The following is a 13279-nucleotide window of genomic DNA, read 5'->3' as shown; positions in this document are numbered from 1 at the left end:
TAGTGGAATTTGTGAATGCCCATGGGTAGAGTAAGAATTTATTCTATTCTACTTGGTGTGTGATGATCTTGTGTGCTTAACTTTTTATAGCTCTAAGGTTATTAGCCTCCTTTCTAAATAACCACTTGTCCTGCACGTCATATATTTTAAAATATAATAATGCCCTTTGTCGCTAGATCTAATAGAGTTGTAGAATTGTATTTTGAATGTTGTTTTTGAGTCATCATTTTTAGTTATTGCATTTTAATGTATGTGACCCCAACCCTGCAGAATTTTTTATTTATTTATTTTTTTACTAAGTATATTTTTGACCTGTAGTGACTGCCTTGCGGAACCCTGTTTTCCCTGTCATCCCTTCCCTGGGGTGACAAGCTAGTGTGGATGAAGGTAACAGCTGAACGTCACTGAGGGTTTTCTTCTGTGCCTTGACCTGTGTAGTGTACATGCTGCCATCTCAAGGTTAATACTACTGGTGCCAGCTACTTGCTTTCCTACCAGCAGCCCAGCCATAGTACTGTATATTTTGTACTGATTATTAAGCCAAGATTGCAAGACACATATTGTGACCCTGTCTCATCCTGCTGCAACCCTTGCTTGTGATGGACAGGAAGCCAGGCTTAACTAGTTACTGCCACCCTCCAGTCAAGTTCTCTGACCAGCTCTGCTGATTAAATCTGAGGCACAGTCAGGGTTATATGCTTGTAGGTCAGGGTGGCTGTAAGTGACCATTTTAAATGCAGGAATAAATTCAAATGACTGTTTTTGTTAAAAGCAAACTTCTCATAGGAGATGTCTGCAGGAGTAAACCAGAATGACTCTAGCAAAATGCAGAAAAATATATACAGAAGCATTTAAAAATATTCCTGTGACAAAACATCAAGGAATATTTGCAGATTTACCCCTCCCCCGAAAAAGTAATGTTTCAGTACACCAGCCTCATGTGAAAGCTCTTTAATAATTCCATCAAGATCTAGAAAAGAGGAGGTGGGGAGGCTAACAGGGGTCCTCCACATTGGATATGACCTATTGCTATCTCAGGAACTGGTTCACATGACTCTGAGAATGGTGGTTAAACAAAATCCTGCCCTCTTAAAAGGGCATTCAGAGTGGAGTACCTGAGCTCCTCGTTAAGGGTGGTCAGCCTCATCCAAGCTATCCACACAAGCATAAGTGGAATATCTTGCTGTGTTCTTAAGTTTTCAGCTTAACAAGAAACATCTGGTCCATTACCCTAGAGACTGATACCATATAAGTTGGAAACAAAAACAAAAGGCCAACAGCAGGTGCATATAGGGTTCAGCCAGAAAAAAAATATAGCAAAACATGTAGAGAGACATTTGCAATTATTCCCTTATTGCACCAAGGCTCGAGAGAACTACTAATTTCCCCTCAACAATCAGGATGAAGCAGTGGCAGTTCTACTTGGTGGGTTTATAATTTGGTTAGTACTCTCTTCCATTCCACTTCACTATTTTTCAGAAGTGCCATTGCTTGAGTGAGAATGCATCATATGCAAGCACAGATCATGCTGTCTCATGACATGCTAAGAGAAAGTACCTAACCCTGTATGCATGCCATTATTTTTTTTCTGTAGCTCTCACATTTTGAATCTCATTCTTGACTTACATCACAGAAAAATTCCTATATTCAATGTTTAAAGCAGCAAAACCCTCCACGTACTTGTGTGGCCACTAAGTAGCAGGCTGTGTCCTGTACTAGCATCCACTGGAAAGACAAGATTGTTGCACTGGGGATTGTGCAAACATTATGGTATTGAAGTGGTTGAAAAACACTGGAAACATGAGCCACAAAGTATCATAGAAAATGATGATGTTTACATCACATGGGACCATCCATTACCAACAGTTTAAAATATAGATGCTAGAAAACCGGCTATAGTGGTCCATGAAAAGGAGACAAAAGTAGCATTGACCATTGAAATCACCACATCCAGTGACTAACAGTATCTTGCCTACAGAGAGACACAAAGTCATAACATTTCAGGATTTGCAGGCAGAAACGAGTGCAATGTGGAAGAAAGATACCCAGACAGTCCCAATAAAAGTAGGAGCAGTGGGTCTTATAAAAAATAATCTACAATCTTATTTAGATACGTTACCAATACACATAACTCCATACGAATTGCAGGAGTCATTACTGGGCACCTTGCGGGTGCTGCGAAGAGCACTTCTGGCTGACATCAAAGATTGAAACAGTACTAATTTCATGAACTTTAATCGTACTTTGACTTAGGAATGGGGTCCATTCTCATCATGGTATTAGAAACCCAACAGATTTGGAGAAATTGAAAGAAAGGAGAAAGCCAAACTAATCAATGCAAAAAAGCAGTTCCAAAGTTATTTGAAGAGAAATATAGGCAAAGATACTTGGATGCATAAAATTTCACAATGCAGAAACAAAAAAAAAAGAAAAAGAAAACAAAGGGGGAATATAGAACAGAAGATTAGTAAGGTAGAAGCAAAGTATAAACTGAAGTTATGGATTACCTACAAAGTGAAGGATTTAGTGCAGAAAGTCCAACGCAGGTAATGTCACAGCATAATGGAACAATGACTCCCCAAATTAAGGAGAAACAGGTAGCTATGGAGACATCTGAAGAAAAAATATGGACATGTGAGAGAAAAAGAGATCTGTTATGGTGCAATATTTATGTGAAGGAGAAAACAAAAGGAATCATTATAAAAAAGCAGCACCAAAGCTATTTGAAGACAAATACAAGTAAAGGCACCCGGATATGGAAAATTTCACAATACAAAAAGTAGAGAAAACATAGGGGGAAAGGAGAAAACAAGATTAGCTGTGGAGGAGTTAAAGAAATATAAATATGAAGTTATGGATTACATTTCATAATGAAGGCTTTAGTGAAGAAAATCCAACACAGGTAATGTCACACCATGATGGAGCAATAAGTCCCCAAAATAAGGAGAAACAGGTGGAGCAGGAGGCATCTGAAGACTTCCCACATGATAATGCTCTGAAGCCTTCTGTTGTAAATCGGTACAAAAGTTAAGCTGAAGTTGACAGCAAGGGAAGGAGATGGAAAGAGTGGCAACTGTGACACAGGCAATGTTGTTGAGTGATGGGCCAGTGAATTCCCATATGAAGAAGCAACAGATGACTCAGGATGCATCTGAAGAGGATATGTCACAGGAAAATGTTCTGGAACTTTCTGTAGAATGTTGACAAGAAACAGAAAGAAAACAATGTGCTCCCAGTTTAGAAGAAAATGATCCAAGGGAAGAGATGCTTGATTTAATAGAGATGGATAGACATATTAAGATCAATGAAAGAAGCAGATTACAGAAATTAAATAAGACCCAAAATGTTCCATCGCTACCTGATATCTACTCTCTTTTACGCATCACCTATTTTCACTAACCTTAAGAAGGCTAACCTAAATAAACTAGCAGTTTGTTACAATAGCATTGCCCGCTTTGCCACCGGCAACCCTTTCAGAACACATCACTGTCATAACCTAAAACTCCTAGGCTGGCTAGAGCTACAAAACTGTCTTATGATCTCACAACTTACTATTGCCCACAAGATACTTTACCAACCTGATAACACCCCTATACTCTCTAAACTTTTAATCCCTTATAGCAATCTTACCTCCCTTCGATCTTCTTCTAAACTCATGACCAAATCTGTAAAATCTCATAACTTAGCTGGTGACTCTCTGTTCACTAATACTGTAGGTAGGACATGGAATCTGCTACCCACAGATATTACTCTAATCACCTCCTTACCACTCTTCAAACAAAAATCAAACTGTACTTCCAAAATCACTGGCTTTGTTCCTGTAGGACTCCTGACTAACCTTTTTCATTCCCCCTACTCTACCTTAACTATTTACTGTCTTATTAGCTACACATATACTTACTTTTTTTCTTGCCCTGTTGCTCTCCTCTTATGCTCTGACTCACTCCTCCTTTCTCTCCCCTGCCCTCATTTCCATCTTCTTTTTTCTTCCCCTTCTAGACTTTTGTTTCTCTCTCTTCTCCTCTCTTGTATTTCTACATTAATCCCTTCTAATCTCTTGTTATACTTCTTTCTCTCCGGATTATTGAAACTAACTGCTAATCTTTAGCATTTTAATTGTGATGCTACTACTGACCTAGTGTATTTTTGTGTGTGCCTTAAGTATTTGTTGTTCTTATTACTAAATGTATATTCTTATTGTACTTAAATTTTTATTAATATGTCTTGTAGTGTAGTTTTATGTATGGAGCTTTTCTCCCCGGGCCTCTACTGAAAATGGACATATATCCAGCTAGACTAGCCCGGTAAACAAATGTAAAATAAAAATAAATAAATAAATGTTAAAAGTATGATAAAACAGGTGAGCACAATGATCGACTGTTATGAGAAATTCATGTGATATAACAAAAATACATAGGGTATATTAATGTGCAGCTAAATTTATAACAGATAAAGTCTTACCACAAAAATGTAGAGCAATAAGGAAGAGGAAGGGAAGAAATAAAATGCCGCCATAGTTGCGATTAGGGCAATAAGTGTCACTGTTAGAAGAATAGAGAAGAGGGAATAGTTCAATAAAATATTTAAGAAACTGGGTAAAAGCAGTTCACAATATCAAAACAGACCATGATCTATCATACACTATTGCAAATAATAAACTAAAGATATCAGCACAGGCAGAAAAACTTAGATATGCAGATAAATATAAAAGAAAAGTACAAAATAAGCAGTTCACTGATGACCCAAAAACAGCTGGTAACAAAAGAAAGTCATACAAAGCAAAGGATCATTTGTGGGTAAATAAAGCTATAATCGAGGATTGTAGAAAGGGGAAGAATCTAAGTATGGCATGAATAGATTACAAAAAAGCGTTTGACAGCATCCCACATTCACGGATAAAAGAGCGCTTACAGATGTACAAGACATATCCTACACTGCTCAATTAACATTATACAGTGACCATGAAACAGTGGCAAACCTTTTGCTCTTAAGCCATGGCAAAAGGCAAATTATTATCCCAGGGATAAAAATTCAGAGGGGGATATTCTAGGGTGATTCTTTGTCATGGCTTCTATTTTACCTTGCCTTTAACCCATTAAGCTATTTACTTAAAAGATCAGGTTGTGGTTACAGTTTGGCTGTCAGAAAACAATCTGGCTTAAAGACTTAGCTCCTTTTCGTGGATGACTTAAAACTGTATAGTTTATCAGATGAGGAGTTGAAAGCAAAGCACAATTGCAAGTGGTTAAAATTTTCTTAGATGATTTAAGAGTATCATTTGGTCGTGATATATGTGCAAAAACAACATTTAAAGCATGAAAGTTGTAGTACCAAAAAATAATCTGAGACAAGAATGTAATCTAAAGGAACTTGAGGGAGTGTATAAATATTTGGGAATTGATGAAGGATCTGCAATAAAACATGAAGAATGCGGATAAAAAGTAAGGAATACTTCAGAAGACTAAAATTAATATTGAGAACAGCCTTGACATCTCAGAATGAAGTTCAAGCTATAAACCAGTTTGTTCCTCCTTTTTTAACTTGGTTTTGGAGTGAGTGACTGGCCCCAAAATATATTGGACCAACTGGACAGGAAAACAAGAAGAATGCCTCACGCATACCAAATGATATATAAAAATCACTGTATACCAAGATTATATATCTTTGCTCTGAAGGAGGTATGGGCTTTCTTGAAACTGATTACATATATAGATCTGCAGTCACAGAACTGCATACATATCTGCTGACCACATCAGATCCAGACATAGTGAAAGTTTTAAAACGTGAGGAAACAAAGTCTAAGATGATCTCTTGGCTTAGTATATCAAAAATATATTGATGGTCAGGTGGGAATGGAAACCAAACCAGAAGTTGACAAAAATTAAACTGTACCTGAATGTACCAAAAAAACAAATTAAGGAATATAAGGAGAAGGATCAGATGAGAAGGAAAGAAATGTAGAAAAAGCATAAATTGTAACAAATTGAGATCTCCTCAAACAACCTCATGTCAATCAGGATTTGATGCAGGAATAGTTAAGGAGAGGTGAGATGAAACCAAAAGATGAAAAGTTAATACTGGCAGCCCAGGATAGTGGACTACGTACATGTTGGTGTACAGTGTCCATTGAACATGTGGGAGAAACAGATACATGTAGGTTTTGTAAAAAAAAAAAAAAAAAAAAAAAAATTGGAAACGGTTGTACATCTTGTTGCTGGATGTGATATAGTTATGGCAGAGGGCCTATATACTGAAAGGCATAATAATGTGGCAAGACTGTTGCAATGGGGATTGGGCAAACACTACAATATAAAAGTAGCTGAGAAGCATAGAAACATGAACCACAAAGCATTATAGAGAACAGTGAAGTGTACATCACATGGGCTCACCCATTACCAACAGTTCAAAAAATAGATGTGAGAAAACCAGATGTAGTAGTCCAGGAAAAAAAAAGAAAAATGTAGCATTGATCATTGAAATTGCTACACCTAGTGATTACAGTGTCTAAAATAGAGAGAGATGGTCATAAATTTCAGGATTTGAAGGCAGAAATGAGAGCAATGTGGAAGAAAGATACCTAGACAATTCCGGTTGTAGTCGGAGCAATGGGGTCTAATAAAAAACAGAATCTACAGTCATATTTAGATATGCTACAAATACTTGCAACTCTGTATAAACTGCAGGAGGAGACAATTCTAGCACATTGCAGTGCTGTGTACACCACTTTTGGCTAACATCAAAGATTGAAACAGCACTAATTTTATGACCTTTAATTGTACCCTGACGTAAGAATGGGTCTGTTCCTTTCATGGCATTAGAAACTGAAAAAACTTGGCGAAATTAAACCTAGAGAAATGTAACATGAAGATAAAGACACAGTGGAAGTCCATTAAGCTATCTGTTAAAACATAATTTTGATTCTAAGTAAGTTAGAGACCATCACTTCATCTAGTACACTTTTGAGGTTTCTTAAACAAGTATATGCAAGCACACATTTTTAACCTTGGTGAAAAAGAAAAACACTTTCTAATGAAATACAGGCTGCAGTTAGTATCTTAAAGGTTTAAAACATGTATTTTTGTTTTCAGGGTAATGTTTCATACAACAAATATTTCACATTTAATTCATTAAGTCCCTTAGGTTGTAATCAGTCCAGAGAAAAGATATATTGGGGTGTAGACATCAGCCAGAGCACATTACAACTGACCTGCTTTAGGGGGCGTGACCTCTTAAGTAAGCTGGCAGTAGCGGTACATAGGGTATTTTTCTCCAGAGGTCAACCAGGGCTTAATGGCCCAGGGTGGGGGAGGGTCCATTTGATCTCCATGTGCCAAGGTTCCTGATTTTGGTCTTCATAGTCAATATTTGAAGCCTGATAGGCCCTGTCCATGAAGCTACAGAATCATGATGTTATAGAGCTTGGTCAGATGCCAGCACCAAGTCTGGTACATGATCCTCAGGTCCTTCTGTTGTTTGAAGCAGGCATACCCCCAAACACAACCTCATTATCAGCTGACATCCATTGCACACTTTTTGCTGCTCGACATTATGCATAAGCTTGGTTGTACCTGCTGGAGCTGGTGGATTGCAGGAAATTCCTCTGACTTGAGCTTCCTGTGAGGAATCTGAAAACCCAACAGTTATCACTTTCCAGATGTAGATGATGAGTCCTCTTAACCCTACAGTTCCCCAGATACCTTGAAGCTCATAAAATTCTGTGACCGGTCTGTCATGCCATTCCTTCATTCCCTCCTCCAGAATTGTCTCCAAGTATCTTGGAAAGAAGGTGGAGGAAGCTTAGATCATATCCCTATGGATCCAGTGATTCATTTTGCTGGTACTTGCAGCTTGAGAATGCCCAGACTGTGCTCCAGTAGATCTTTAAAAAAAATGTGAATGGAAAAAGGTCCTAATCAGATATCCAGGTACTGATTCATTTGATATCCTTATTCCAGTATAAGCCCCAGAAACCTCAACATTTTGTACCTTTGCTGTCAAACAAGGAATCTTGGGCTTTGGACAGGGTAAGCAGTTTTTCTCACCCTTTGAGATTGTAGTCCTTCCCACTTGATAAGGGACTGGAAAAAACTTTCTTCTTTCCCTCGGTCTGGGCTGAAAGAATTGGTTGAGTTTCTCTTCTGCATCTCGAGTGGACTTTCACTTGGCTTTGACTACACTGTTAATATGATTAGGGCAGCAAGGTTGGATATGTGCTTGTGCAGGAGTATTTCACCTGAGGCTCTTTTCGCTTGAAGAGGAGCTCAGGTACTCTATTCTGAATGCTTGTTTAAGTGGCTATGGTTCTGCACAACCAGCCTTCTCAGGATCTTATGAACCAGTTCCTGAGATAGTAATAGGTCCTATTCGATGTGGAGAACCTATGTTAGCCCTTTCCCAACCTCACTCTCTTGTAAATTTTGGCTGGATTATTAGAGAGCTGTGTAATGGAGGGTGAGATAGGCCCAGATTCTGCATCGAGGCTGTCTCTCCTTTTGGTTTAGGGCAGGCATTATTTTCTTTTCTTTTTGTTTCTTAAAAGAGCAGAAGGTTTCCATTCCATCCTGGATATCAGCGATTTTAATGAGCACATTCAGTCTTTCAGGTTCTAGATTGTTTCTTAACTAGGTCATGTATTTTCTGCTGCAGGATGCTTGTATATTGTGTTTGGAGAGGAATAACACTTTCTGGTTAGCAGTTACTGCTCCATGAGTGTGTCTACCATAGTGCTAATCAGAGCCTGACAAAAAAAAGGAGCTGTGTGGAGTCCCTTATCTGGACAGTTGCTTCCTGGTGCCTTCATCTAGAGACTGGGAGCATCCCTGATGTAGATGGTAACTCCATTGCTGCAGTTACTAGGGGTGAACAAAAATTGAAAGAAATATGCTCTAATCTCATCTAGGATTGTTTTCATTAAAAAGAAGCTATTCATTCTCCACTTTCATATTTTCTTGCCAGTGAAGTAGGCTCAGAAGGTTGTGTGTTTTGCAACTTAGGTAAGAATGAAGGAGATGGCCCATGTTTGAACATATATGTATCTTCAGGATTGATGACAGCCACAGTCTTCATTGTTATATTTGCATACCTGCTGATATGCCTTTTACCGCAGACTGGAAGTTGCCATTGGCTACAGAGTCACCTTATGCTTGCAGATGATCTTCTAGTTGGATACCTGTTACAGGTCTGTGGTTTGCTGTACAGTCCCCATCAGTACTTAGAATGGCCTTCCGTTCCTGCCCCTGAACCTTACACAAGGTGCTGAAGTTGAATGCTTCTGTGATACAGTGGGGAGTTCACTTTGCAGTATTTGCAATACAAGGAAAGTAATTCCTATTTGATGAGGTGTATTTCTGAACATAGTCATTGGAAGATACGGTGTTTCTGGGGCTCCCTCTTATCTTGTTTGATATTATGTGTAATCTAAATCAGGAAGGGAGCATGCAGTTGCATTTTTTCCAGACAGAAAGAGAGAGATTAGTGGGCCATGGACAATCATCACTTTTTTAACAGTTCATATCCAGATGAAGTGAACTTTGCTGGTGGACTTTAAAGCTTCTCCACCCCTGTCTTGATGCTGCAGATTTAAATATTCTGAAAGTGGGAAACTTTAAAGACTGACATTGTTTGCCAGCTTAGAGCATTTGTAGCAGGACAAGAGGCAGCATGACGTGGCTTTTTTTTCCTCTGCCCTTTAGTAAGGGAGACTCTTGTATGCATTCATTCCATTCCCTCTAACTCTACACTTAATTTACAAAATTCGGAGAACAAAGGCCAAAACAAATCCTTGTTACAAGTTGGCGACCTAGAATGGTGTCGTTTGATTCTCACATCCATGATAATGGTGGAAACTGTCCTAGATCTAGGCAGGGAGCTTCCCCAAAATTGGTGCAGCAGCTAGTGCCACCTCAGGGCTTGGGTTTTACTATAGATCCTCTGATCCTGCAGTGAGTCATCTTGCTGGTATTGCAGAAGTGATCAGTTACCAGAAACCCTGTAACCCAACAGATACACTTTGTCAAGTTTAAGAGGTTCTTCATTTTGGTAGATTAGAATCTGATGCTGACACACACATATTTAGTTTGCAGGTGATTATGTCTTTCTCTGGTACCTGTATGATTTGGGTCTGTATTTCTCTGTGATCATGGTTGATGGGGCAGCTGTTTTTGCTTATTTCCTTGTGGAAGGCAGTGTTGTGTTCCAGCAGTTGTTTAAGCACTGCATCTCTATCTCCACCCTCCCCTCTTTGCCATTTCTCCACCCTCCCTTGATGAATCCCTCCTTTCTCTGTCATTTCTTCTCCCTTCCTTTGATGAAACCTTTCCTCCTTTGCTATTTCTTCTCCCTCCATTCTTTATCAATTCTCCACTGTCACATTGATGATTCTCTCCCTTCTTTGCTATTTCTCCACCCTCCCTTTGAATTCCTCCCTTCTTTGCCATTTGAGCTTATCAGAAGGTTTGTCCATCACTGTATGCATATGCTGCGTTGGTTGCATCCAGGTTTGTATCTTTAAGTGTTAGTAATGGCTATCACCTCTGCTCACAGGATGTTAGAGCTACAGACTTTTGTTTAAAGGGAATCATATCTGAACTTTCTAGAACCATCCACTATTTCCTATTAAATGTGATTTCTGAACTACACTTGACCATTCCTATGTTCCCGCTTCCTCTTGCCATGGTGGAGAGAGAGCCCTCACACCTTGCATGTAGATCACCAGCTCAAGGTTAGCCTGAATTGGGGTGCTTGAGTTTAAGAAATAGCAGCTGTTTACCTCCTTTGTTAGGAAGAGATGACTGTTACTTTTTGGCGTCTACCGCGCTGAAGTCAAAGCCAACATCAAAGGCCTCTGGCTGATCAAATTTGCAGACTGTTGCAAATTAGGAGCAGTCATAGAATCCCCCACTGACACTAATGTTTTCCAAGAAAGGCTGACACAGACAAATAACTCATGTCAAAGCCATGGACTAAATCTAAATGCCAAGAAATGCATAACAACATGTTTGGGATTTTGGCCACCCCTGGTAATTATCATATTGACAACACATCCCTAAGAGTCGACCCGGTAGGTAGGGGCTTGAGGACACACGGAGACAGTAATCTAGCCTTTGACCATACTGTGCCCGTGGTAGTGAGGAAATCATTCTACATTATGTAACTTGTATACAAAGGTATGGTATCTAGGCCCAAGGAGGGTCTTTGTTGCACTGTATTCAGCATTCCTCAAACCTGTCATTGAGTACAATGCCCCATTTGTTATCTACCTAACCAGGTATATCCAACAAATGGAACATCCACAGAGGTTCCCCACTAAAAGAATGCAAGGAGTAAATAATGTGCCATATGCAGACCACCTCAAAGCCCTATCCTTGTATTCTTTTACAGGCTGTTGATGGGAGGTCTATGCCTGGCGTGCAAGGCATTGTCAGACCTCAGTGTGATGGACGTCCTGTATATCTGCAAAACAAATGGCATCAGATTTATCCATTCTAGACATAAACCTTGCCTGTGATATAAATAGGACCTTCTGTAGAGACCGGTATGTGTCTCAGAGCCTATCCCTTCTCTGTGCTCCAAATCCATGTGAAGCAGAACCCAATTCAGGTATTACCTTGACTGGATGGGGAACTGGAAATTCAATACTGGTTTGGTACCAGTGTTACTAACTGACACACAGAGCCTGTAAATGTTTTTTTCTCCCAGGTGCCTGCTTGTAAATAGTCATCTCCCAAGTTCCTGCTTATACTGCCAAGGGTACCAGTGCTTGTCAGAGATTTTTGATGAATGGCTAGGCTTTAAACGGCCCAAGTAGTATTTAGCCTAGCACACACGTAGAGAACAGTGAGCAGTCACCTAGCCAAACTAAATGAATTTCCCACTGCATCATCTTTTGCCATCATGTATCTCATCATTTATTGGAAAATACTGTGGTCAATGGCCACTCCACTAGAAACTCAACCATTTTGAGTGCTTAGAATGCCTCCATTTCAAGTATCTGTGCCATAGGCACTAAGTCACTGGTTTATACATTTAACTGGTATTATTGTCTTGACCACCACTCCTTTGGTAGTTTGTCCTTATGACTGTACTCTGGCTTCTTCCACTGTTGTGGATTTAATGCTTGGCATGCAGTTTATTTTAGTTATTTGTTAACTGGAGTAGAGCAATGGACCACATGGACTTTTTCAGACTCTGCCAGAGAGTGCTGTCTGGTTAAGTGACTTGATCCAATTGGGTTGGTGCAGTGGTGCAGCGGTTAATGTTGTCGCCTCACAGCAAGAGGTTCTCCAGTTCAGTTCTGGTCCCTTCTTTATGAAGTTTGCATGTTCTCCCTGAGTTCGTGTGGGTTTCCTCCGGGTACTCCAGTTTACTCCCACATTCTAAAGACATGCGTCTGGAGCGTTTCTCCCCAGGCCTCTGCTGAAAATAGGCTCTGTCCTAGTCTGACTTTCCTGGTCAACAAATGTTAAATAAGTAAATAAATATAGTAGGCAAATGGAGGATGAAGAAATCAATCTCTGGTCCATAATATGAAGCTTAACAGCTCATAACCTTAATCCTCTGCTCTGACAGACATTTCATTTCAGTCATCTCTTTGTGATAGGTCAACACAGATCTACCAGGGAGGGTTCCCATTATTAGATTTAACAGGTATGTTATTACTAAGCAGTTGATTTTGAGGAGACCCTCCAATGTGGGTCCTAAAAGTGGTTCCGCTGCTCCCCTATACTTGGGTGCCCCCCTCCATCCAGCTGATGCATTTGAAGTTCCTTATAAGTCAGACAAGTACATATTTGTGTAATATCTGCTAACAGTACAGGTGCCGTATCCTATATTTAATTAGCAGGAAGTGTGCTCATTCAGTAGTTGGGATGAACTGGTTGATTCAAGGATTCTTAGCGCCCTGTAGTATGTGGAGTGCAGCATCTAGTTGTTACTCTGAACAATTGTGGTAAAAATAGTTTTTGCTTCAGTCTTTCACTAAGTTTGCTGATTTAATTATAGATAAATGACACAATGAGAAAGTCTTCAAGCCCTTTTGTGGGCATCAGATACCTCTTAAAGATGCTTACATCCATTGCTGTTTTGTCAGGGGAAGAATATAGTGCTCATATACACTGTGCTTGTAATAAAAGGACTTTGTAAAGAATAACTGAAATCTAATAGCAATTGTTGAACATGAGAAACTGTTGGAGATTTTATATTTTTTTATTTATCTCCATAGGTTCATAGGTATATACTTGGCTAACAAGCAAAAGGGCCTTTTCAAGCCTAATCATGCATC

The 13279-nt window shown here is 39.4% G+C and overlaps 1 protein-coding gene across 1 annotated transcript in view; it reads left to right on the top strand.

Moving 5' to 3' along the window:
• RPS6KA5 (ribosomal protein S6 kinase A5) overlaps window positions 1-10888 on the top strand; it is a 1659077-nt gene extending 1648189 nt beyond the window's left edge. The window contains 2 exon segments of the mRNA XM_044073623.1: window positions 7089-7233; window positions 7655-10888. Of these exon segments, the coding sequence (XP_043929558.1) occupies window positions 7089-7233; window positions 7655-7896 (387 nt within the window). The 3' untranslated portion in view covers window positions 7897-10888.
• The last annotated feature ends 2391 nt before the right edge of the window (window positions 10889-13279 follow it).

The sequence above is a fragment of the Protopterus annectens genome, chromosome 6.part0 (assembly GCF_019279795.1).
Source record: "Protopterus annectens isolate FY-2018-M chromosome 6.part0, PAN1.0, whole genome shotgun sequence".
NCBI lineage: Eukaryota > Metazoa > Chordata > Ceratodontiformes > Protopteridae > Protopterus > Protopterus annectens.
The sequence above is the reverse complement of the archived record's forward strand: the minus strand, read 5'-3'. Positions and strand labels throughout refer to the sequence as shown.